The following is a 24,449-nucleotide window of genomic DNA, read 5'->3' as shown; positions in this document are numbered from 1 at the left end:
TACAGTTCATTTTATCCTCCGTGCAGTGCATCTACGATCGATCCTGGTAATGTCCAAGATGTGATGGACCTGTTAGAGAGTCAGAGACTGACAGGGCGGGTGGCGCATGGCAGGTCCCTTCCGAGGTTTCGGCCCGCATCAACGGCAAAACTCCCCACTATCGGACCCAAGTGACTATACTGTCAGCGACCTCAATCTTGTATCTCAGCCTTCAAAGTAACTACGGTGTAACAGCGCAAGGGAAATCGAAGCCCCACTGCTTGTTCTGTACTGAGTGGCTTGTAGTATTTTCACGGATCAATATTGTAATTGGTTTGAATCCTTGTTTACTCCACAATTGGAGCGACCGTCTGAGATAAGTACTTATAGTGTGTGCAACTGCCACCGACCCCCCACCTGCAGGTGCATATTAGAATCTAGTACCCGAATAACCTCTTACCTCTTACCGGCACCCAATGAGCACAGTACTACCCAGGCCCAGGTATGTCCATGTATTGATATCCTGATAGGGTACAACACCTTCATAGACGGGCGTGGTCCTTTTTTGGCCTACGGGCAAGTAACACAGCCAATGTAACCTGGCAGGCAGCTAATTGTGGTTGCGTGATGTCTTAGTATGACATGCAGCTGAGACCCAGCCTAGATTACAAATCTGCAGAGGTTCAGTGAAATGTTGTGAGATTAGATAAGTAACAAAAACCATGAAAAATGGCACTAACTTAACCGAGACTAAGTTGCTTCTTTAGCCATCCGGACTTTTCAGCCTCTTTCTTGTCAGCCTCTTTCTTCTCAGCAACAACACCCACCATAACAGAATCGCAACCTGTTTTCCAAGTCAGAATCCCCTTCACTATGTCTTCAGCGAACCTCCCGGTGATCGTTATCGTTCCAGGTGCCTACGGCACCCCCGAAGGGTTCGAGAAATTGCAACCGTATCTGAGCCAAGCCGGATACGCAACACACGCCGGATCATACCCCAGCTGCAATCCCTCTGATCCGGCCAACGTGTCCTCCGCTCAGGATGTTGCTTTCTTGCGCGACAACGTCTTACTCCCTCTTTTGGACGAACAAGGTAAAGATGTCGTCATCATCGCGCACTCATACGGGGGTGTAGTTGCCGGCGGCGCAGCAAAAGGACTTGCAAAGGGGACGAGAGGAGCCCAAGGTCAAGCAGCTGGCGTCATCGGCCTTATCTACGTGGTGGGCAATATCACACTTGAGGGAGAGTCGCTCTTGACTGCGGTAGGCGGCGCTTACCCTCCTTTTATCAAAGCCGACAAGGTACGTAAGATCTACCCAGAACAACCGCGATCATAACCATAGGCTATTATATTAATACTGTTTGCCATGACCATTTGCTCTCAGCCTTCCCAGGGACTTTCTGTCATCGAACCAGCAATGGATATTTTGTACAATGACTGCGAGCGTGCCCTGGAGCCGGAATTGGCGAAGTTCATGCAGCCACACGCACTCCGAGCCTTTGAGACCCCCGCCACTGCCCCAGCCTGGGCGGAGAGTGCGTTTGATGGGAGGAGAGCGTATGTGCGTGCGCTAGACGACTGCTGTAACCCTGTATCGTTGCAGGATCTGTGGCTGGAGAAGTCCAAGGTCAAGTGGGAAGTGGTGGACTTTAAGACCGGACACATGCCATTTGTGAGCCAGCCTCAGGCTTTGGCGGAGCAGATCGTCAAGTTCATTGATGGGTTTATTGCAAAGTAAATAGTGATGAATTCCGTGCCCACAGCGTGGTGCAGAAACCCAAATACACATCGGTCAAGTTGTTGTGCTCGACAAACTATTGCTACCAACTGACACATTTTCATTGAAAAACGAACGTGGTCAACTTGAAAAGCCTTTTGATAGGAATTAACCCAAGAGAAGTGACTTTTATGCGATCCGCCGAAATGGATGTGCTAATCTCCACCGAATGTCTCCTACGGTCTGTAGCTGTCATTAGTACCTATCCAATCATAGGATTCGACATGCTAATATATCCTCACTTGCCTAGTAGAGAGCCGTGCTTCAACGTTGGTACTTTGTTCAGACCGCACGCGCAATCAGCCATTCATATTCTGGGTGCCTCAGGTATCTATGAGCGGATGCCTAACAGGCCACCAAGGCGCCCTTCATCCGCACGGTGCCTGGTGATCGCTGCCACATTTATGCGGCTGTATGTTTCTTCCTCCCTCTTCTGCCTTTTTCCTTTTTCAACCCCAGTGGACGCTCGTTGGTGCAAAGGACACTGGATTGCCTTTGCCTCCACCCTTCGCGCAACAGACACTGGAAGAGTCGTAAACGACCGCAGTGAGAATGCTTGGTGAGGCTCCCAGATCTAGTGCAACACCATTCCGTCGCGGTAGCTTCATGGATATACGTGTGACGAGCCAGGTTTTCAGGAACCCTGTACACTATAAGTGCAACGGTACCTTTTTCCGAGAAGAAGAACCCCACCCTCTGGGGTATTCCCTGATATAGAAGTGTATCCTCTATCACGGACTGGGCTTTCGGGGCCTCGGACATTCGGGATCCTGGCAATGGGGGTGAGGAAAGTGAGTCTGGGCGGTCAATACTTGGGATATGACGTCATAGGACACTGGGCCAGTGTCAATGATACTATCACCAGGACATGGCGCCGGTAGGGGAATAGGCACAAGAAATTGTGGAAAAAAAAGGGAGCGTCTGACTAACTGGATATCTGGCAGGCAGATGTCTTGAGGTCGTATCGTTCGACCACGAAAAGAGACAGAATAGCTCAGGAATGGGGACTCTCGGTACGACGGACCACATGAAATCGTCAATACTGCTACCCTAGCTCCAGTAGATATAGTTGCATACGAGGACAAGGCGAAGGGTGCGGGACTTGGTCGCCGATCTCTCGGGATCGGCATTTCGGAGTCTCGGAACACCTCCCGATCGATCCATGACCGGGCTGTCGGGAGGAGACAATTAACCCTCTGGCATTCCTAGACGTGGACCATGGCAGCATGATACCCAGAGGATTGCCGGTTGATATGCCGCTGTGGGGTTGCAGGTGCCAACCTCTTGAGTATATAAAAACCTTCGATCTCTGACCGTCAAGGCATACCAGCAAACCTTTCACACACAGCCAAAGAGCCCTGCCAACGAAATAGATCAGCAAAGATGTTCTATCAACCCGGAGTCACCGAGCATGGACTACCGCATGACCCCTTCAAGGTCTGAATACGCTCACAAACTCAGTCAGTCCACCTCACAGCCACTAACCCGAAGAGAAATCCAGGCCTGCGTTGTTCCCCGCCCGATCGGCTGGATCTCCACCAAGAACAAGAAAGGCCAGTGCAACCTGGCGCCGTACTCGCAGTTCAACAACCTGACCTTCGACCCGCCCTACGTGATGTTCTCCTCCAACCAGACGGCCCAGGGGATACGGAAGGACACGGTCATCAACGCCGAGGAGACGGGCACCTTCGTGTGGAACCTTGCCACCTGGGACCTGCGCGAAGCCGTCAACATCACCGCGGAGCAGACCCCCTACGGCACCGACGAGTTCGAGCTCTGCAAAATCACCAAGGAGCAGGCCACGTTGGTGGATGTCCCCATGATCAAGGAGTCCCCCGTCAAGTTTGAGTGCGAGTACCACACTACCGTCCGCCTGCCGGGCAACCCGCCCATGGGCACCGTCGACATCGTCATTGGGAAGGTGATCGGCGTGCACATCGCGGACCGCGTGCTCACCGACGGCCTGCTCGACATCAAGAAGACGCAGCCCATCGCGCGCTGCGGCTACTACCAGTACACCGTGGTGAAGGATACCTTCGAAATGATCATCCCCAACATGTCGGCCGACGTGCTGTATGGGTTAGAGGGGAATGCGGCGAGGAATCGCAGCAAGAATGAGGCAAATAAGGCGGAAGCAGGTCAGGTGTTTGAATTTCCGGAGAAGGATTCCTGAGTGGGTGAAGGATTTGAATGAGCGATGGATCTGATTGCGTCAGGGTGTCTGAGCCGAACTTTCAATACGGGTGAGATAGCAGACTTACCGTTACACTCTCTGCCGTGCTGAGTGTTTTTATATAACCATATCAAGAATATAACAATCTACTGAGATAAGAAAAAAAGGGGGCTTTTGTTTCCCTCTTGTTTTTCACCCAAATTCCTCGGGGTTACAACGATCCACCTCTTTGTCTCACGAGTCGATAAAATAAACATACAAGTTTCAAGAAAAATAATTTCTCTTATGTTCATCTTGTGCGAGTTATGTCCGTTTATTCTTCGCTTTACCTACTGGAGATAATTTTAGCTACGTCGGCCTGCCTGCCACTTTCCCGCCATCCATGATGAGATTCATGTCTATTCATTCATTTGCCATCTTAGCATTCTTCCCTATCTCTTTCTACTCTTATTTGAGAGTTGATTTATCTACCTAGTATCGTTTGCTACCTGTATATGTTCAGTATGGAGGCACCGACCATCGGACCAAACCCGATCGAGCCCGAGTGAAGTGGAACACCCCCCACTGATTTTGCTCCATACACTGCATAGTGGATCATCACAAACTCCTGTATAGTTGCTGTATTAAAGAGATTGTTCAACACTGAAATCTGGAAATCTGGAGGATTAAGCATCAACCAAGAAGAGAAGGATAAAAGAGAAAAGAGGTATTTTGGGGATGTGGAAATCGTACGCGTACGGTGCTCAGTAGGTATGAAACTCAGAGCTACAGTCTTCAGCTTGTCTTCTGACTCTCAGGCTCCCAAACCATGGAGTTCTGCTCGATTCGTGTGGAGAACAAAAAGCGGCAGTGCTGCGGATGCCATGTCAACTTCTTGCCAAAGGGAAGCTTTCACGAAAGTGACCATAACAAGCCTCGAAAATGGGCCGATTGCAGACAAGGTACATACTCAATTTTTAAGTTCCGAATTGGTGTTTTTGGGGGCCGTGAGGGCAGTAAGGCAGTTCTGGGACATATTGCTGTACACTTTCTGAAGCGCAGACATTTTGTGACATTTGTCTGATTGATACTTGACCGACAGGCTTAGTCTGTGTACAGTACAGTTTACTAAGAAGATAATTTATGCTTCAATGTGGATTGCTACCCGTGCCTACAAAAGAGTCATGGAGAAAAGCAAGCAGAGCCTGTGACTTCGCTTCGAAGTGCAGGCAAGAAAAATCAAGGTAGTGAACTTGTGCAAAATGCGGTGAAGCAAATCATGCGATAAATCAAGAAAACCACTTCAAAGACACAGACAATCACGTATTCAGGTGCAATCCATACTCAAATTCGAGTCATCTTGCGTTAGCCAGGCCTTCCCCTGCTGATTTCAGATCCATTCTTTCCGGAAGGGAGGATATACCTCGACCAAAGGGAGAGCGTTGAAGCTAGTTCTCATTGTCAGCGGCTTCCCCATCGCGTTTCTCGGCGCCCTGATAGGCAGTGTAGTAGAAGCGCTTTTCAACAGTCTCGTCCTCCGCCTCGCGCTTCTCGGGGGCCGTGTAGGAAGTGTAGTAGAAACGCTTGTCGAGGGCCTCGTCCTCCGCCTCGCGCTTCTCGGCGCCCTGATAGGCAGTGTAGTAGAAACGCTTGTCGAGGGCCTCGTCCTCCGCCTCGCGCTTCTCCGGGGCAGTGTAGTGAACGTAGTAGAAGCGCTTGTCAACTGCCTCCTCATCACGCTTCTCTGGGGCAACATAGTGGGTGTAATAGAAACGCTTGTCGAGGGCCTCTTCGTCACGCTTCTCCGGGGCAGTGTAGTGAACGTAGTAGAAGCGCTTGTCGAGTGCCTCCTCGTCACGCTTCTCCGGAGCAACATAGTGGGTGTAATAAAACCGCTTGTCAACTGCCTCCTCATCACGCTTCTCTGGGGCAACATAGTGGGTGTAATAGAACCGCTTGTCGAGTGCCTCCTCGTCACGCTTCTCCGGGGCCACGTAGTGAGTATAGTAGAATCTCTTGTCTAGATCCTGAGAGGACGACTCAAGCTGGTCAAGGTTGCTGGAGACAGGAAGAGCGAAGGTGAACCCTGTGGCTCCCAGGAGCGCAAGAAGGCAAGAGAGGTGCATCTTGACAAGCAAAGTAGTCCAAAATATTCAGAGGAAGTGTGGTGGGGGTCAGGTGTGGAAAGATGGGAACAAACCGCCGATGTAGACAGGAAGTCCTTTATAGAATCTTGGATGGGGGTTTCTGGTGGTTTGCCTGTTTCCGCGGCACTGAAAGCACCCCGACTAGCATAGTCCCCGCTGGCCCAGGTCTCGGGGGGTTTCTGCTGCCCTGTAGCGGGCTGTATGTCAGAATTACCGAATGAAGAACTTCTGTCATCACATTGCAGACGAGTTTGTTCCTCAGAAGCAGTATCGATGAACCTTGCTGATCTCGACGCCATGCATGATGCTACATCTTGGCATTGCCATTGGAGAGTGGTATGTTGCTGAGCTATTACTTCATTGGGATTTCATGCGGTCGATTTAGAACCAGGCGTACCGGTACTGATTGTGAGCTATTAAAATTCCCATGTGCAACAGTAGAAGCCACTATTGTTGTGCAACCAGAGTAATAAGCTCAGCTCCGAACCCACGTCTCTGCTAGTGGTACGGCATGACCAGAACCCTTACTCAGGCCCATCATTGCCGAAAGAAGTAGTTCGAATGGACATCCATGCAGCAGCGTGTGAAGGTGTTGTGAACCGCAAGTCTTTGTCCCATCATCATTGCCAATTTGACTGCAGGGGAGCTGAACATCAGCATGTGACCCTGTAATACTCCAGGTCTGGGCCGTCCCGGCTCAAGTATGATAAGTCACATATGACCTCACTGTGTTTATTGCATGCACTAAGTCTGTGATCGTCGCTTCAGCCCCGCCATTGCGGCTGACGATGCACGAGACCCGCTGTCGATCACTTCTGGGGCTGCATGATGCCATATCCCTGCTCTCATGTCTGACGCCCTTACTAGGTACTCCGGATTACTGTCATAGGCACTGGAAGTATTTTCTCCTATCCTGAAAGCGATTTCTGCCCACCTAGTTCTCATCTTCAGCATCTTATGGTAGAACCGAGTTTCTAGAGTATCACTCGCATCCACAATGGTGTTCTCTAAACTTCTCAGAACCTTTCGTCGAGATTTCAAGTTCCAAGCCCTACAGACCGAGAGTCGCGATAGCGATGAAGAGAATATCGAGTCAGAGGAGCTGCTTACCAAGAGGAGCCCGTCGCAAAACCCCTCAAGAGCCTGGATACACTTGACAATCGCAAATGCACTTCTCCTGAGCATTACCATAAGTCTAGTCCTCAGCGCTAAAGGCAGCTTTTCGAGTGAAGAGAAAAATGCGATTCTAAGGCCAGTGTCATGGTGGTGTGAGTCTCCATACTCCATTCGAAATGCTTCCCCGGGCCTAAACCAGCGGACTAAACAACTAAAGCACCCATCCTGGATGACATTGAGATTCCAAGGTACCAAACCACGCTGAATGGAACGCTCTTCGCTCTTCCAGAAATATCCATTGCCCGCGAAGAGCCCAGCGCTGCCAACGATGCCGCTTGGGCGCGATTCGAAGACGTCCTGACTCATGTTGTCACTCGCGAGCAAATTCTCAAGCTCGGTAAAAACCCCGACACCGTTGCGCGCTTTGATAATGATTATTGGGGGATGGGCGATGATGCCTACATGGTTCAGCTGGACGTGATGCATGTAAGAATACCCGTTGTCTTCGTTTCTCTGGTCCTTCAGCCGTACAAAGCAAAAGTCCTAACCCCATGGAACCATAGCAAATCCATTGCCTGAACATGCTGCGTAAAGCCGCTTTCGCCGACTACCCCGGCTACGAACCCGAGCTGGATGTCAAAGATAAGATGTGGTGGATTCATCTGGGCCACTGCACCGACATCCTGCTACAGAATCTTCAGTGCAATGCCAACACGGAGGTCTTGACATTGGACTGGGTCGAAGATCGTCACGCTCCATGGCCCGACTTCAGTGTGAACCGCAAATGTCGCGACTTCAATGCTCTCTTGGACTGGCAGCACGACAATGCGGTCGACACCGCCAAATTCGATGCCATGCCCTTACCGAAGGATGCATTCGTGTGGCCAGCCCCGTGGAAAAAGCAAGACTATGAACTCGGCATAAAGTTAGGCGACCATCATCTGCAAGAAGGGGAACCTCTTAGGGCCCCACATGAGCATCATGCTCATCAACCCAATGTGACTTCCGAGGGCGGGTGATCTTGAATATGGCCGCAAGGGTCTTGGTTTAGATGGAGTATTCTAAATCGGTCTACGAAAAGATGTATGGGAGCATCGACAGGGAACACTAGTAGTTTGTTTAATGGCACACACATACACGCACACTCCCTCTCTTTCTCCACCGCTTGTGACAGGTTGGATAATCTCATGCGTAGGGCTACTTAGGATTCAGAGTAACCTCAAGATAGGGCTATGACGTGATGTTTGTGCATATGCCGAGATATTTTCTCGACTCGGCCTGGGTATTTCAGCTCAAGTTCATGATACCCACCAATCATAATCTGGACAGAAGTGGTCAGGCGGTCGAAGCCACCTTGGAAGCAGCTGTACGAGGGCGGAGACAAGCGGCCATCCTGCACATGCGCAATCTTTACCATTCCTAGTCAGCGGAAAAAACAAAACATCCCTATTCCCAAAGTGGGGACGGATACATCCGAAAATCGATTGACTCTGATTGGTATATTTATTACTATCCAATCGGGATTTGTATTCTGTCTCAGATCATACCTTAGATCCGAATGTAAGATGTAACAACTTGGGTAGGTATGTAGTTAAGGGCACTAGGTAGTTATCTACGGAGTACTGCGTCTCTGTACTCCGAGTGGATATTCGCCAGTTACAACAAGTCAGATAATGCCCCGCTGCTTTGCAGGTGGCTGGCTGGAAAGGTGCTCATATTCCAAATCGGGAAATGATCAGTCTTACTACCGTCGGTGAAGGGACTTAGTGAGACAAACTGCATTTACAGGATCACCGCTAACTTTCTTATTCACTGATCATTCGCCTACGACATAGGTGCACTAGTCTCAACCCCGCTGTTCATTTGCAATAGATGCAGGGACTGTCATACGGTCGGAAGCAGCGTCCCAATTGAATAATGTGCGCTGCACTACACGTAGGTGGTGTGTTATTCAAGCATACCGTGGTAGAGCTGTCACATTCCTCACGCACTGAGTGAGTGTCTGTGCAGAAATATTCACCGCCATTAGTCCCTTCCCGAATGCTAGTAGAGAGAGAGAAACTATTATCCTGCTTGTGCAGAGAACCCCCCCGTATCAGCCTTCCATTCCAGCAACCGAGCCATCCTAAGGGCCTTTTTTGCGTTCCACTTCTACCTCGGCTCTCTGCCCGCTCCTCACAATGACTTTTCCTGACGTGTCTTTGGAGTCAGGCAATAGTCCCCACGGCGAGGATGAACCGTTCCTCCCTAGAGGGCAACCTGACCCCCAGGCTGCCTCTAGCGGGCCCCCAGAGCCAAAGCTGTCACCACGTACCCGTCTGCGCCTGGTCATCACAGTGATCGCGATTCTGTTGAGCTTCCAAGTCGGCGGCCAGATGATCGGGGGTCCAATGGTGCGGGTGATCGAGATGATTGCCTGCGATAACTATTGGCGTCGACACGACCCAGCTCGACTGCCCGCCTCCGGCCATCTGCCCGAGCACCTGTGCAAGATAGCAGAAGTGCAGACCGAAGTCGCTACGGTGAAAGGATACTCCGACCTGCTCGAGGGACTACTGTGTTTGTCAAACTCCAAACCTTAAAAGAAACATGCGTTAGTGCTGACCTTTCATGCAGGCGCCATTTGCGCCATTCCCTACGGACTGCTGGCGGATCGGTATGGTCGCCGACAAGCTATCCGCCTCACTATTCCAGGGTTTCTGCTCAATGCGATCATCACGAACACCGTTCTATGGTTTTCGGGCACTTTCCCCCTCCGTGCGATCTGGCTCGCCGCACTCAGCTGGATCATCGGAGGAGGACCAGCCGTGGCTCTCGTCGTGATTTGGGCCATGCTGGCTGATCTGGCCACCGATGCGCAACGTGCAGCGCTGTTCCTCCGGGTCGGACTTGCCAGTCAAGTGGCAAGTTTCCTGGCCAGCCTGATCAGCTCGGGACTCATGGCTCTCAACCCATGGATCCCGCTGCTAATTGGGTGTGGTACGGTGATGATAGGCCTTGGCTGTGCGCTGTCACTTCCCGAGACCATGAATATGCCCCAGAGAAGCAAAGAGCCAGCAGCACCAAGCCCAGACGAGCCAGCATCGACATGTGATACATCTTCGAAGCCAGTGCTGACACCCTTTTCACTGCCGAAGAGGCTGGCACGTCTCATCTATCCTTACCTGTTCGTCTTCAACCAGCAATCACTCTTGCTCTTATTCTCCTTTGCAACAGTTGAGCTCGTTCAGCGATCCTTCCCATTCCTGACCCAGCACATTTCAAGACGCTTCGCCTGGACTTTGGCGCAAGCGAACTTGATCGTTGCCTTGCATGCGGGGATCACCATCCTCGTCTTCCTGTTCCTCCTCCCGTACCTCTCCCAAAAGGTTTTGCACTATTTAGCCCTCCCCCAACGAGACCTGCAGGTCTCGCGTGTCAGTCTTATAGCTCTGCTCCTGGGGTCGCTCGGAATTGCTCTCTCGCCATCAGTCTTCTTTCTGATTCCCAGTGTAAGTGTTTATGCGGCGGGAGCGGGCTTTGCCCTAACCATGCGGTCGCTGGCTACCGCGTTGGTCAAACGCGAGGAGACCGCGCGACTGTATTCCGCAATCGAGATCTTGCAGTACGTGGGCAATATTCTAGGTAGCCTGTGCTTTACGAATGCGTTCAAGCTGGGATTGCAGCTTGGCGGACTGGGGTCTGGATGGGTGTGGGTGCTGGGTAGTCTGCTCTATGGGTTAGTGGGAATTGCATTGACATTTGTACGGTTATAGACCTGCATACACCTTGCGGCACCAAAGGACCGGTTCTTTATGACCGGGTGCCTGGCCGGCCTCGGCCACCGAGTGTATTTAGCCTCACATAGCCTTCAAATCTTTCATTTCTTCATACTAGCTATTAGGTTATAAGCCCTTTGTTCAATTAGTTTATTTTATCTTTGAATAGTACGGTAGTCATAATCTATAAAATATGGCATAGTCAGGCATTGCACTAATCCCTTCAAAACCTTTGGTCGCATCTAGAAAAATCAGACGAACTGTCCTACTGTGCCTGGTCCCTGGGAGATTTGCCATGTGGTCTCAGCATCTGATTAGCTCCCTTCCATTTTCAACATTACGGATAATCCGAGAAGCACTGGGTTGAAGTGACTTTTGTTGTTTGCACAAGATTGAGTATCGCTGCTGTCCTCATAACAATACCTACACGGCAGGTAAGTGCGTGGAGTGCACCGGCGGGAAGAGGCGCGTCGGAAACGACTGTCGCTGCCCGGAGGGCATGGCATGATCGAGGGCACCCAGGGCACCCAGGGCGACTGCCAGCCGCCGCAGACCTGCCCCCCCGGGCAAACACCCCGTAGCGGGAAAATGCGCGTGTCCCGCCGGAATGGCGGAAGGAGACAAGGGGAACTGCGAACCTCCGGTGGAGTGCCCGTCGGGAGTCGATCTACTGTGTAGGTAGGTTCTCTTCTTCCCGCAATGCCAGAGCAGAGAGAGAAGACGAAAAGGCACAGTTCTGGGCTCTGGTTCGGCAATTGCTACCTGCTGTCCCGTCAGGATGGGCAGTACTTGTGTCTCGGAGACACCGGCGAATACTCTTTTGCGCTACCCGACGGCCGTCGTCTCATGGGTCGCTTCCAGGTCTGCACAGATGAAAGCTGTAGTTCTTCCAGCAATTCCGTCAAACCCGACGACCCAATTTATCTGCGGGACACCTTCAACGCAGGCGTCTGGTTTGGACGGGTCATCTGACGGACGACACATCTCCAAGGCCACAGATTTCCAGAATGCTGGCAAGTTCAGCCTGAGCAGATGGGCGCTAGGTCTCTACTGTCTGGGCGGATCCGGAAAAGGTATCGGAGCGGCCTGCTCCAGGGACACGCCAGGCATCACGTTCCTCCCCGGCAGTCCGCAGACCAGACCTGTTTCCCCGTGATTCTCACTGAGGTCTCTTGCGATACGAAGAGTCATTACCATAATTGTGGGTGGTCGGCGGGATCTCTGAGAGCTGGGAAAGTGGCTGCAGATGAATTGTAGTGGTGTTGTCAGTTCAAGGCATGTCAGACGTACCGGTAACCTCCGTCTGTCTGCTTTGAGTATGGAAAGCCCAGAACCATATCGCGATGCGGATTATGGTCAATGATGTCCTAGGAATTGACTGTTTTCCTTATCCTGTCCATGCTCTCTTCCTCAGTTCTCCTCTCCTCTACTTGTAACACACTCTCAGAGTTTTCTATTTCACATTCTCTCTCTGTTTACTGGCATACTCGTGATTTCTGGTGGTTACTGGTTGACAGCTGCTGTCATCGAACTTAATATGAGCTTTACCGGATCCTTGGGTCAACAAAGAAAACTTTACTATAAATGAGAAGAAAAGTAAGGAAAAAAAAAAAGAGAGAGACATTGAGATCAGGATGCGGTCCCAGCCATTCGATAGAAATGGCTTCGGACATCCGGGGGTTGGCTCCCAGTAGAGGGAGGAATGTATGTGCCGCCTTCCTTAATTGACCTGTTTGGAACGACACCAGATACTCTTTTCATTCAACCGTCGATGTGCAATGTCACTTCTTCAAATGGAGCGTCTGGACCCTACACGCTATTTCAAGTGGGGATTGGGAATGTTCGGACACGGAACCCTTATGCGTGGGGCATTTTCTTCTCTGCATTCCTATACCAGGCTTGTCCTAACATCGCGGGACTTAAGCTACATCCCCCGCATCTATTGCTGGTGGACACGTACCGTGGCCTGTACTGCCAACACATTTGGAGCAATCAGGTTTTAAATAGGAATGTGACACAATGATGCAGTCTCCAAGCCCCTTGCTTGCTTGCGTGGAGTTAGTCCCTCACAGATACTCATCTGCGTGACTACCGTAGCAGACCTCGAAACTGTCCTGAAAGGACAATCGATCCGACCAGCACACGCCCTGAACGGTGGGACCTTTTTGGTCTTGCAAGACATCGCGGTCCTGCAGATAGAACCGGTTGCTGAAGTCGCGGAACGTAAAGGTCTGGTCGTCGCCTTTGGAGACGATCAGCCCATTGTCCTGGTCGTCGAGCCCCACGCGCAGCAACTTGCCCTTGGTGTTGGACCACAAGATGGCGACATGGTCGGAGTGAATAAGGGGCACGCGCTCCTTGGGCTTGGGGGTCCAGGGCTTGCCTCCGGCGTCGGTGATGGCGACGGTGAAGCGCGACCGCTTCGTGTCGGAAAGGTAGATCATGCTGCCGTCGCAGTACCAGTAACTAGTGGGGTAGCCCCGGCGCCGCACGAAGAAGCTGTAGCCGGACAGGACATCGAAATCCTCCTCGTCGCGCTCCAGTTCCGGTAGTATCCGCGACATGCCGCTTGCGTAGGCCCCCATCCAGTAACAGAGCACCTTGCCACTAATGGGAGCAAAGACGTCGGACTTGTCGCCAATGCCGGTCGTGAAGGCTCCTGCCGCGCCCAGCGCAGAGATTGCTTCGGGGTTCCCTTCACCAACATCTACCGACCAGAACCGGGGCGATAGCCGCTTGACATTCTGCGGCGTGAACTTGACGGCGCCGTAGCTCGGTCCGGGGGGGACCGTCAGCGTGGTGCCTTGTTTATCGTAGAGGATTCGGAACAAGTTGTCGGCGGTGTTGCGGTCTGCGGAGATGAACAACCACACATAGTACGGGGTAGTGCCCCCGGCGTTGTAGTGGCCGGCGGCAATGTAATGTGCGTAGACCATCTTAGCGATACTGGATTTGTTGACTTTTACCTGGGGTAGTGAATCTGATCCGAAAAGAGCAAAGAGTTTGTGGGGTTTGGTTCGGAGATGCACCCAAAAGAGGCACGGACGCATGCCTGCACACAGCAAGAGTGGTTCAATAAATAAAGTACGCATAGTCCACTGGCTCTCGACTGAAGAGATGTGGGCGTCACGACTATGGCCTCGCCCAGCTTGAGGTCATCTCATCGCTGCATTCAATCTGGGTGAAGACTAGTGATGTCCCACTCGCGGTCTAGATTGTCTTCCCTCCGCAAGCGGATGCTTTTGCTGGTACGCTGGAAGCCCACAATCGTGCGTCTTATACCATCATAGAGTATCAAGGATTATAGCATAGGCTATTGCAGTCCCGGTGCCGCACCAAAATGTAACCCCACAGCCACGAAAATTTTGTCATATGACAGGAGGATGAGGTGATAGCGATGACAGGCCGACATGGCAATTAACCGACGAGGACCATGACATTCCTGGCAAGAGACATTCCCAACGCTTCCATTTTAGATAACCCCTCCTCTGACTTGGTTCCTCTCCCTTAGTTGCACTGCCAGCATGCGGCCCATCCACCTGCTTCCGCTATTCTTGTTCAATTACACGCAACTGATGGTCGCGGCCCAGTCTTGCCCCGGAACCCTGCGCTGCTGTCGAAACTTCTACGCTGCCGACAATCTCTCCTCGCCAATTCTCAACCTCCTCGACACTTACGGGGCTGGTACGCCCGTTGGCGCAGGAGTGGGTACGCTGTTTGAGTTCTTCCTTCACCTCATCCCCCACCGTCTGCCTCCCTCGCTGCAGCCTTCCAGCTTGAACCCAATACCTTTCACTCCTGAGAGTCTCCAAGGATTGGTGGCTAATATCACCAAGGCGTTAATTATCCTGGCAACGAGACCTGCGAGCAGAGTTTGGACCGCTGCCTTCAGTCTGCCTGTTGTGCAGCCCACCAGAATCGAGCATTGCAGGTATGTCCAAGCCCCTAAGTCCAATGTTCTTGTGTCCAGCTGCTGGCCCGGACTGATGTAGCACTTGGTAAGGAGAGAGGTATTTCGCTAGACTGCGCTTTGGTGCAGTAGATGGGTGGTGTGTTAGGTCCCCATCGGCTTTTTCGCCACCGGAGTTAGACTGGAACATCGTGTTACTTCGATTGAAGAGTGCTTTATATTAGGCAAAGGACTTACGTTTATCCTATGGAGTTCAATGAGAACTGTTAGCCATGCGTTCCAGAGATCCATATTGAGGGAACACCAAAGGCGTGGCAACAACATCATCTACCCGAGATGAGCCGATGGTACATTTTTTGAAAAAGGTTTTATCCCAAGCACTCTTTCCACGCCTTTGTTCTTAGCTGGATATTATCCCACCTTGTATCAAGACTATATCTGTCACGGAATGATGGAATCTGTCAGCAGCTAGCGAAATCGAGGTGAATGACTCCCTTCGCTATCCTACCAAGAAAGACAATAAACGCAAGACAACGTCTCAAGGGATCCGGGATTGATGCCGGAAACGCAGAAGTAGTAGAGAAAACTAAAGGATTAGATATATCAATATTAGTCTTTATAGATAGATTTCTCAGATTCTAAAATAGATAGTCGTAATATTCTACTATAGTCAGTATTTAAAATACTAGACGTTAGAAATAGAAAGTAGCTCTACTTTTCCTTGACCCATTGCGGAGAAGACATAGTTCTGGCCCTTCATCAGCTGTACACAATATGGTCGATGTTCTGCATAGCCTCTTTGGTTTTCTACACAATAGCCCAGTACTCTTCTCCTCGTGGAGAGTGATGCTCACGGTAATGTGTCCTTGCGCGGATGGGATAGATGTGGACAACGATGTTGCTGCGTGCCTCCCTGGAGCTTTTCGGATGGCAAGGGGCGGGTCAGACTTACTCAATATGTCTATCCAGACCAGATGATTAAGGCGCAATATGGTAGCTCCGAGCCACCAAGAGAATGTTTTTTAAAGCCACTGACAGGGACCTTACTCTTCCCACAAGTCTATCTTCTCATCAGTTCTGGGGTCTATAATTAACTGGACTGAAACCCTCCAGGCCAGATATTTCTGTCTCAGAAGCAATTGCTAACCATTACACAGAAACAGACAATCATTCCTCAAACGAGGATTTCGAATACTTTGCGCTTCGCTGAATTTAGCTTGAAGCACTGCTTGGGTCAATCTCACCGGTGAGCGGCAGGCAAGGCCATGCACCCCACAATCCTAAATGTCACAATGCTATCGCAGCCCTTACCTTCATTTCGGCAACATTACGTCTGCTTTCTTCGTGGCTGAAATCACCCACGGCGGCTGCTCGGCTGGCGTCGGGTGGATTGAATTGTAGCTGGAGTTGGAGGGAATGTTAGGACTGCTTGTTGTCTTGTGTCTCGGAGTAGGATGATCTTTACTCCGCCACTATTCGTTGGGGTGACACAACCTTACCCACTCACTCGGTCTCGATGGGGCATGTCCCGGTATTTGTTCTGGAATTTCCGTTTTCTTCTCTCTTTGTTTTTATCCCCTTTCCCAGGAGAATCAAGTTCTAATTTGGGACTATTACCGTTGGCGAGACTTGAAGTAGATCATCGAGGTCGAATGCATAAATGCATTCAAAAAAGCTTCGTACATGTCGAGATATAATGTCCCAGAAGCTTCATCTTGGCTGCATTTGTTGCATGCATCTTTTTACTGATTTGAATCTTCACTTGTGTAGACTGTCACTGGAGCGAACAGTAAGAGGGAAAGAGAGGGATTTACCCACTGGCATGTGTGTCTGAAGCATACCACCCTCGATGCTGGAAACTGTCGATATGGAAGGATTGTTGTGAGGCAGATTTATTACACAGGATTGCTAGTAATGGCGGATGCGGACTCCGTACAGTACGGTGTGCGCAATCGGGATTGAAAGTGTCAACCTTCAATCATGTCCGTACGGTACGGGACGCCGACATTCCTCGCTCCGTGCCGGCATGTCCGTTAGGAATTGGGGCCTTAAGGATAATCAGTAACCTAGTCGGAGTCAAGAATTGGATACTAAGATAATTATTCCTGAAATTAAACCAGATTTCCTCGACGAAATCTTCTACAAAGGGGAGTCAAGAATAAGATCCTTTCTCTTAAAGCCCTGTAGTAATCTTGGTTAACAAGATATCATAGGTCGTATCCAACTCGCTTGCCACTTTCTGAAATTTTCCTATGGAAATTGAAAATTCTTATAGAAATCGAAAATTCATGAAATACAATACGAGGGATCTTCGATGGAGATCTCAAAGCTATATCTTTAGTAGCAATGCAGTTATCCTATTCAACTTTCAGAAAACTAATTCGTAATCTCTCGGTCGCGACTCTGATCGACTCCCCCTCAAGGGGATTGTTGACGAAGCGATGAGTGGACCCCCTTCTCACACCATTGATGCTCCGCCCCTGCCACCTCTCAATTGTATTCCTGCCTTGTAGAAGCAGTGGACATCACGGGCCGCATTCGCCTTGAGATCTCAACCTCTCCTGGAGCCACGCTGATGATCAATCAATTAAGGTGGTGATGCATTCGGTGACTGAGACTAATAGTCCTCGTTTTCCACCGAGCCCCGACTTGCGGTACTCGGCTCAAATCAATCAATTATTTCTCAAAACAAGCTGTGGTCGAACAGACAGCTCAACATATCTGCACAGGTGATATCCACAAATACTATGTCGACAAAGAGCATGTCGACAAAGAGCGTGAATGCATGCTATTTCACACCCGGGAAACTATCTTCCTAGTCACCGAAAATCCCCTATGCCAAGGCAGGAAACTGTACCCACCATTCTAGACAAAAGCAATTGAAGTAATTTGCAGCGTTTCGACTATTGTGGTAATTTTCCGTTCAGTAGAACAAGTACGGGAGCATCTTGCCTGCAAGAGAAGCAAAAACAGCAAACCGGGTCCCGTTCATCCATTGTCGAGAGGTCACGGCAGCTCCCACAAGGCCAAAATTTCCTCGAGGGGGGAAGGGGCTTGGTCTAGAAATTGCAGAACAGATATTAGAAGGCTTCATAAGGATACCTCGGGGAGGAGCCTTCTAGTCCTGGTAACTGGACTTCTTCTGGACCGTCGGTGTAGTCCGACCTTGAGACTTGTCCACATAGCAAACTTAGTATGATCAATTAGATATCTGCATTGGAATACTAAAGTAATGGCCAGGATTGCACGCGTCACGACTTGAGCTTTCCCAATATGCCAAGCTACGCGATATATGCATCAAGTTAGGTCGTCGATCCTTCGGAGATCGTCGCGTTGAGATTACGCTAGGACTAATGGCGCTTCGGCTCTTGACTGAGAGATTAGCTCTGTCCAATTGAGGGCTGGAATATCTATAAACGGCTCGAAGGTTGAGCATCAGTTGGTGGTATCATGAGTCACACCCGGAAGCGTACAACCGTGCTTTGCATGATATCATAGACTATGTGAAAAAGCGTCCACATATCTCAGATTGACGCGTGCTGGTCTCCTCAAGCGGAAGCATCTGCTCCCGAAAAATTGAGTCTGGATCTCAAACCCTCCAGCCAAGAAGTTTCGACGGCGTTCAAGTTGAATAACTTGTGGTAACTGAGGCATTATGTGGTAGTGTTACATGAAGCACAGGGAGCAGCACACATCCCTGGAGAGACTCACGCTACCAGAGTTGCCCTCAATTGAGGAAGGCCTCGAGCAAAAGCACTGCTAACCAACCAACCCTCTGAGTTATGCATAATGGAGTGGCACGGCGACGAACGGGCAGTCAACTCACGTCCCACTTCATTTATGGGCAGATTGTTAGACTGGCCGGCAATCCCACCCTTCGCTGCATCATCGAGCATCATCGAGCATCATAGACTCAACCGCCAACTGTAAGCTCGATAGGACGTTTGAGTATATTTGCGGAAGACGCAAAAAATCTAAGAGCATTATTCCCCCCCCCGGTTCAGGGGTAGATGTATACATCTATCAGCATAATACCTATCGTTCCCCATCCCAACCTCCTCCCTTCTCATCTCGAAAATCGTCTCCAAATCCTATCATCTGCTCTGAGCCCCTCGCCGAACAGAAAACTTAAGCACACATGCATCTCGAAGCAACACCCACTTACAAAAGCCCCTTTACACCCACAATGTCAGTCGACGGCGAAGACCACTACATCCACCTCGATATTCACAACGCCTCAGATCCCAGTGACAACCCTCAAATTCCTCTTTTGTTCTGCGAACCTTAATTGTGGCAATCCATGGAAGAAGCATGACAAAAATCCACGAATTCTCATATATGTTCAGGGACCCGTGCGTTCCGCGTCCGATCACACCCAAATTCCGATGAACGAATACTACAAGATCTCAATTGCGCCCGGAGCAACCCAAGCATTCTACATCTCGGGCATCAACGCGAAGCAGATCGGGTATCCGCTCAAAGCCCCTGGGGCGACGGGCATCCGGGGCCAGATGACGCTCGGCACCGAGGGCGACGGGGCCGTCCTAAAAATCAGCTGGAACGACCCAATCAATAATATCATCCAGGACAACCCGGGATATCTGGCTCCAGAACCCAGCTTTAGCATTGTTCACTTGACATCCAAGTGGGTGGCCTTGGGGGGTGAGGTACTCCCGTCTACCGGGCGCCCAATTAGGCCTCAACATCTTGAAATTGTGAAGGCGGGATGAGGTGGAGAATATGAGGTTTGAAGGAAGAAAACCCAAAAGTATCAGGCCTCATTCTTTCAGTCTTTCTATATCTCTAAACAATGTAATAGCAACACTGTCGTTGACTAGGAAAATACTCAAAGTATGGTTTGTCAATTAAGCAGCATCTGCGCCGTTTTTTACTTAAGCCCCTTGTATAATAGTATTCTTTTGCCTTATCTGAGTCTGTTCAAGGAGAGCTCTGATGGCAGACTCAGCTAGAAGTTTGTGACAGCTGAAGCTGGATACCTGGTACCAGCGATCTGTTCCAGTAGTGAGAAATTCTTTAACGGAAAAATGAGCCAGCCTGACCTCGTTATCCCAATAGTCATCACCCGTACGGACGATAGTGACGAAGGAAGTCGTGCAAATGTCGATGACATGCTCCATAGCCGGGAAGCCTATTGCAGAAGCGACTTCGTTTAAACATAGGGGTCTAACCGCAAAACTCAGCCAAGCGAAGATTGACAGTGCAAACTCTCTTTCAGACGGCTTGATCCCTCAATGACAGATATGTACTGATCTTGTAGTGTCTTGGGTATAGTCTTCAAGGCTTCCAGAATCATCGTTCCCGTGTGATAGGCTTCGAAACGCTTGGGTTAAAGATCTGCCCAGCGAAAGCGTCTGTGCAATACGTGTCATGACGATAACTCAAGTCGCACGGAGTATGGATCATACCTTTTTCCCATCTGCAGTAACTCCGCAATTATCTGTTCTTTGAGGTCCTGGTTTGCAATTCTCCCATCAAGACCCTGGACTTTGACTCTTGCAAAATCTGCCACATCATCTTCAAGCTTCTCTTCCAAGTCCATATCTGCATGTCTCTCGAACCGTCTGCTGATATCTGTCTTTGGTCGGCTAGTCACCAAGATGTGCAGTTTGTCGCTGTGCATTTCTTCAAGCTCTTCAAGCAGGAAAAGCAGGACACTTCTTTCATGGCGTTCAGGAGACTCGGGGCATTCATCCAACGCATCTATTTTTGCTTGACTTCGGCCGAGTAATTCAACATTGCTGCGTAGACACAAGAGCACCTTACAACTGCGCGTTGCTCTCGTGGCCTTGGTATCGGCATTATTTATCGAGGACAGTAAAATATGCAAGTTGCTCAGCCAGATACTCAGAGGCTTCCAGAATAGCATCTTTGCGCTTGATATAGTTCTTGGTCATCTAGAAATCAAATTCTGTCAGTTGCGACCAGTGCAGCTTTGGGTGAAGGGGCGAATTCTTCTTAGGGCTGGGTCTCCGTACCGACAACCCCAACGAGACGATCCCTCAGGTAGTCGATGCGGTTTATTGCTTGAGCATCAGCCTTTCTATTCTATGACTATTCGGTCTCCGGAGGCAAACAGCCAGACTCACCATGTCCAGTGGGATCAAAGGCTACCACCGACTTCACGATTTCCTGCGCGTTCAACGCCGAGGGGAGGATTTGCTGGGCAATGTCGCGGACCTTGATCTCTCTTCCGTCGCGTCGTCGGATCGACAGGCTTTTGTTGCGAAACTCGGGGTATTTCTCTTTCGTGTCACTGATTACCTTCTCAATCATCCTATCTGGGGATTGTTCTGTCGACAGCCAGCGCTTGCGTTCCGGATCAAGGCTGTCGAACGCAACCTGCGAGAGACCCCTCGGCTGCTGCACCGTGGCCCCCGAGACTGAAGGCGCGATAGCTTCATTGCTACTGATCTTGCTCGTTGGCTCGGGGTCTATCGCACTGGCCGCGGAAATTGCAAGATATGCAGCTGGTTTCACCTCGTCGGCATCACCATCGGCCTGGGAGCAGCAGGGTTTCGCACGCAGCTTAACCAACATGCTGATGTAACCAAGGAAATCAAGAATCATGAAGAATGTGAGAAGAAATGAGCCTGGCCTGGAGCGTCAGGACTGCAAATTATTGTCCATATCCCCCCTCCCCCCTCCTGCGTCTCTGCCTGATGCGCGTGACTGTACATCTCATCACGCATGAAGCTTTCTATATAGACTATCCTACTCAGAGGCGTGAGTCTGTCAAGCAGTACTACTGCGGTATTGACTCAATGCATCCCTGTATCTTTGCTATACACAGCGACCCCTGTGAGATGGATGGTCTCTCGTCATTAGAATGAGCCGTCCGTGCTCTCGCTACTGGATCTCTAGAGCCCGTATGAGACTCTGAATGAAAGATCTGCAAAACATCCATGGAAATCTTCCATGACGTACGGTGGATTATCCTCCAGTGCCTGAGTCTACAACCACAAGACAGTGTTAATGCCAAGCTGCAAGATAAAAGGCCTAGGTGCGAAGCCAAACCATCCTATGACCACAGAACGGTGTATCAACATGAATATTATGTAAAATAGATCAAGTGTATAATAGTAAACGCCCTTAGGCACTCCCCAGATAAAATGGAGACCTACCTGGGCTCAATTTTGATTATCGTTTCCTAACCGTTTTTTCTTTCTTTTTCTTTGCATGTTTACCTGTAACCCCTCTCTCAAACTGAGAAGCTACAAACACAATAAAAAATACTCACCTTTCCTCAACCGCTTACGCCCAACCACAATTGATCGAAATGTGGCCGGGTCCAACTCCACTCAAACCTCCAGGGCCATGTAGAACCCGCGCATGACATGCGTGTAGGGAAATCCCGAGTACCACTCGAGCTCATTGTCGAAGACGAACTCGACCGCCTCGTGCATCCCCCAGCAGTCCTCGCGGAAGAACCGCACGCGGTCCTCGTAGATGACCAGCGCGCCGCGGCGCCGATGGTCCTGCGGCTCGCGGCTCCAGAAATACTGGAGCACGCGTTTCGCGAACCCGACCCAGCGGTCACGCGGGATATTTGCCTCCTGGAGTAGGAGGGTGTGGACCCGGACGTGACGGGGCGTCTGGGCGGGGTTGTTTTCCACAATGACGTACGGGACGTCTTCGAGCATGCCGAAGATGGGAGGATTTCCTGTTGCTTCCATTGTGACTGGGTGTCGTTTTTGTCCGGGTGATTTGGCTGTAGATGTTAGTGTAGACTTGGCTTTGTGTCAGGTCTGGTGGGTTGTGGGGAAGATGGGAGTCGAAAACAGAGTGTCTTTGGGGCATATTTATAGACATTTATGTTGGGAAGTGCGATAAGTTTAGTGAACTTGTCTGTGGTATATATTCCGATATGTTAGGAAGACTTCATTATGTTTGCTGTGGACAAAATACAGCTCAAAGAGTTTTTGACGGAGATCTCTAGATGGTGCTCACAGGGACAAAGACTCGGGGATGGAGTCGCTCATGACATTGAAATCGAGAGACTTTAGTATCCTTAAAAGCGGATGAGCCATTTCTATAGATGAATGTATCCTATTGCCGACGAAATTCGATATGGACAAAGGATTCAGCACACGGACTCATTCTACTAAAGAATTCCACACAAGATCTTCAGGACAGAAGGTACTGGTCGCCCAAGGAAGTAGTTAGGATTGAATGGAAACCCAAACATATGAGAGATATTCCGCTTCGTCACAAGCAAATAATGAATCTGCCGGGAGACTGGCCATCGAAGACAAAGGTACGTCGGGGAAAAAATTCTGGAGTCCAGGTCTATTGACCGAGATGTTTAGCTCGATAACCCTAGAGACAAGGGGTGATTACCAGGAAAGAAAAAAGGTCACTGTCGAACATAGAATTCCAGGACTACATGCCAGAAACTCATGCTTCCCCAAGGCTAATATTTTGATCCTGATAGATCTATAGATCACCGATTGATCGACTCCAGCTCGTCCTTCGTAGCTTCCCGCAAGCTCATAGCTCTTCAGCAGGCCGTCCAAGGGGTCATCAATGTTTTCGTAATCATGATCAAGGACTGGCTCCTGTGTGATAGTATCAGTTTACTGGATAAAGACACGGTTGCACAAGAGCTACTGTTAATATATGCAACTTGACAACATGACCTTGAATAGAGTAATGTAAACAGATGGCCCTGACTAGAAAGATGAGAACTTCAGAGATAGACTGTCGATGGCCCCGAGTGTCGCACAGAGAAAGAAGAATTGAGGTGCAGAAATAAAAAATGCCACCTAGGGACTCAAAGGGGAAAAGAGGCGGCAGTCTCGGCTTAGGGCTGCACATCCTATCTAAGAAGGTAATGTAAGTGGTGATAGTAGGATCGGCAGTACTCGGTTTGCAAGCCTTGACATTGGAAAAAGGCCAACTTCGCGATTAATGACTTGCTGACAATCAAGACAGGCAGGTCTTTGGACACAGGGTGACAGAATGGACCAGAAAGCACTTCCTTCTAAATTGGTAGAGGATGCGTCGGCGCCCGAACAGAGCAACGAATTCTTTTGTCAAAATGTCATTGAGCCTAGCGGAAATAGATGGAGCACCCTGAGTTGCGTAATGGTCGGACGTGTAGTATTATTGCCATTAAGATTGAGTATTATAAGCACGAGAGGTAAAATACAAGTGGTGTGGATTCTAGCCGGCCATGCGATATAGTTTTGGATGTTGAAATATATTTTGTGGTCTGTACTTCCTGATAATAGGTTTCAACTCGCTGTCTTGTCTGTTTTCAAGCAGGACAAGGGACATTTGCGTGCTGAAAGCCCCACTTTAACATGGGTATGGACAAGTGGAACGAAAAAAAGCAAAAGAGAAAACCCAACGCGGGGGTTGAACCCGCAACCTTGAGATTAAGAGTCTCACGCTCTGCCGATTGAGCTAGCCGGGCTAATTTGTTGAAGGCCTTACTTACTTGTGCTTACATATACCAAAACTGACGGAAGGAGAAAAGATAGCGCTTCGACTCAAGGGATCGATGTCATTCTTGCGTTGACACACTATACAGAGCCTTGGGTTCGCTCATGCGGTCGCATATATGTGGGACGTGGTCAGACCGAAGT

At 50.0% G+C, this 24,449-nt stretch overlaps 8 protein-coding genes and 1 non-coding gene across 9 annotated transcripts; 5 read left to right on the top strand and 4 right to left on the bottom strand.

The window, feature by feature from the left end:
* Positions 1-753: 753 nt before the first annotated feature.
* Positions 754-1,924, top strand: ASPACDRAFT_1883266 (alpha/beta hydrolase). Its single transcript, XM_020198324.1, has 2 exons — positions 754-1,281; positions 1,366-1,924. Exons 1-2 carry the CDS (start codon positions 853-855, stop codon positions 1,717-1,719), a joined length of 783 nt encoding a protein of 260 aa, XP_020051924.1. The 5' UTR covers positions 754-852; the 3' UTR covers positions 1,720-1,924.
* A 1,158-nt stretch (positions 1,925-3,082) lies between these two features.
* ASPACDRAFT_1907203 (flavin reductase family protein) lies at positions 3,083-4,066 on the top strand. Its single transcript, XM_020198840.1, has 2 exons — positions 3,083-3,195; positions 3,260-4,066. Exons 1-2 carry the CDS (start codon positions 3,142-3,144, stop codon positions 3,929-3,931), a joined length of 726 nt encoding a protein of 241 aa, XP_020051923.1. The 5' UTR covers positions 3,083-3,141; the 3' UTR covers positions 3,932-4,066.
* Positions 4,067-5,053: 987 nt separating this feature from the next.
* ASPACDRAFT_81745 (uncharacterized protein) lies at positions 5,054-6,081 on the bottom strand. The gene has a single exon (XM_020205947.1). The coding sequence runs from the start codon at positions 6,034-6,036 to the stop codon at positions 5,359-5,361; it is 678 nt and encodes a 225-aa protein (XP_020051922.1). The 5' UTR covers positions 6,037-6,081; the 3' UTR covers positions 5,054-5,358.
* An 858-nt stretch (positions 6,082-6,939) lies between these two features.
* Positions 6,940-8,321, top strand: ASPACDRAFT_126383 (oxidase ustYa family protein). Its single transcript, XM_020196921.1, has 3 exons — positions 6,940-7,325; positions 7,391-7,659; positions 7,737-8,321. The coding sequence occupies exons 1-3, from the start codon at positions 7,055-7,057 to the stop codon at positions 8,190-8,192; spliced, it is 996 nt and encodes a 331-aa protein (XP_020051921.1). The 5' UTR covers positions 6,940-7,054; the 3' UTR covers positions 8,193-8,321.
* A 796-nt stretch (positions 8,322-9,117) lies between these two features.
* Positions 9,118-11,067, top strand: ASPACDRAFT_126382 (MFS transporter). The gene is made up of 2 exons (XM_020196920.1): positions 9,118-9,732; positions 9,790-11,067. The coding sequence occupies exons 1-2, from the start codon at positions 9,354-9,356 to the stop codon at positions 10,926-10,928; spliced, it is 1,518 nt and encodes a 505-aa protein (XP_020051920.1). The 5' UTR covers positions 9,118-9,353; the 3' UTR covers positions 10,929-11,067.
* Positions 11,068-12,997: 1,930 nt separating this feature from the next.
* On the bottom strand, positions 12,998-13,867 carry ASPACDRAFT_64078 (uncharacterized protein; the record flags this gene model as incomplete). Its single annotated transcript, XM_020203960.1, has 1 exon — positions 12,998-13,867. One exon carries the CDS (start codon positions 13,865-13,867, stop codon positions 12,998-13,000), a length of 870 nt encoding a protein of 289 aa, XP_020051919.1.
* A 517-nt stretch (positions 13,868-14,384) lies between these two features.
* ASPACDRAFT_1859843 (uncharacterized protein) lies at positions 14,385-14,923 on the top strand (the record flags this gene model as incomplete). Its single annotated transcript, XM_020197703.1, has 1 exon — positions 14,385-14,923. The coding sequence occupies exon 1, from the start codon at positions 14,456-14,458 to the stop codon at positions 14,921-14,923; it is 468 nt and encodes a 155-aa protein (XP_020051918.1). The 5' UTR covers positions 14,385-14,455.
* A 5,737-nt stretch (positions 14,924-20,660) lies between these two features.
* Positions 20,661-21,399, bottom strand: ASPACDRAFT_47466 (uncharacterized protein; the record flags this gene model as incomplete). The annotated part of the gene is made up of 3 exons (XM_020201964.1): positions 20,661-20,756; positions 20,842-20,885; positions 20,949-21,399. The coding sequence occupies 3 exons, from the start codon at positions 21,397-21,399 to the stop codon at positions 20,661-20,663; spliced, it is 591 nt and encodes a 196-aa protein (XP_020051917.1).
* A 2,805-nt stretch (positions 21,400-24,204) lies between these two features.
* ASPACDRAFT_t290 lies at positions 24,205-24,277 on the bottom strand. The gene has a single exon. It is a non-coding gene; the product is annotated as a tRNA-Lys (tRNA).
* Between the last annotated feature and the right edge of the window lie 172 nt (positions 24,278-24,449).

This window comes from Aspergillus aculeatus (assembly GCF_001890905.1).
Source record: "Aspergillus aculeatus ATCC 16872 unplaced genomic scaffold ASPACscaffold_19, whole genome shotgun sequence".
Classification (NCBI taxonomy): Eukaryota; Fungi; Ascomycota; class Eurotiomycetes; order Eurotiales; family Aspergillaceae; genus Aspergillus; species Aspergillus aculeatus.
This window is presented reverse-complemented; position numbering and strand designations above follow the sequence as displayed.

Excerpts from the sequence above, each read along its gene's own strand:
- ASPACDRAFT_126383 (XM_020196921.1), top strand. The coding sequence starts at position 7,055 with ATGGTGTTCTCTAAACTTCTCAGAACCTTTCGTCGAGATTTCAAGTTC. Across the intron at positions 7,326-7,390 it reads AAGGCCAGTGTCATGGTGGT|CACCCATCCTGGATGACATT; the intron begins GTGAGTCTCCAT and ends AAACAACTAAAG. Across the intron at positions 7,660-7,736 it reads TTCAGCTGGACGTGATGCAT|CAAATCCATTGCCTGAACAT; the intron begins GTAAGAATACCC and ends ATGGAACCATAG.
- ASPACDRAFT_126382 (XM_020196920.1), top strand. The coding sequence starts at position 9,354 with ATGACTTTTCCTGACGTGTCTTTGGAGTCAGGCAATAGTCCCCACGGC. Across the intron at positions 9,733-9,789 it reads CCTGCTCGAGGGACTACTGT|GCGCCATTTGCGCCATTCCC; the intron begins GTTTGTCAAACT and ends CCTTTCATGCAG.
- ASPACDRAFT_1883266 (XM_020198324.1), top strand. The coding sequence starts at position 853 with ATGTCTTCAGCGAACCTCCCGGTGATCGTTATCGTTCCAGGTGCCTAC. Across the intron at positions 1,282-1,365 it reads CTTTTATCAAAGCCGACAAG|CCTTCCCAGGGACTTTCTGT; the intron begins GTACGTAAGATC and ends ATTTGCTCTCAG.
- ASPACDRAFT_81745 (XM_020205947.1), bottom strand. The coding sequence starts at position 6,036 with ATGCACCTCTCTTGCCTTCTTGCGCTCCTGGGAGCCACAGGGTTCACC.
- ASPACDRAFT_1907203 (XM_020198840.1), top strand. The coding sequence starts at position 3,142 with ATGTTCTATCAACCCGGAGTCACCGAGCATGGACTACCGCATGACCCC. Across the intron at positions 3,196-3,259 it reads TACCGCATGACCCCTTCAAG|GCCTGCGTTGTTCCCCGCCC; the intron begins GTCTGAATACGC and ends AGAGAAATCCAG.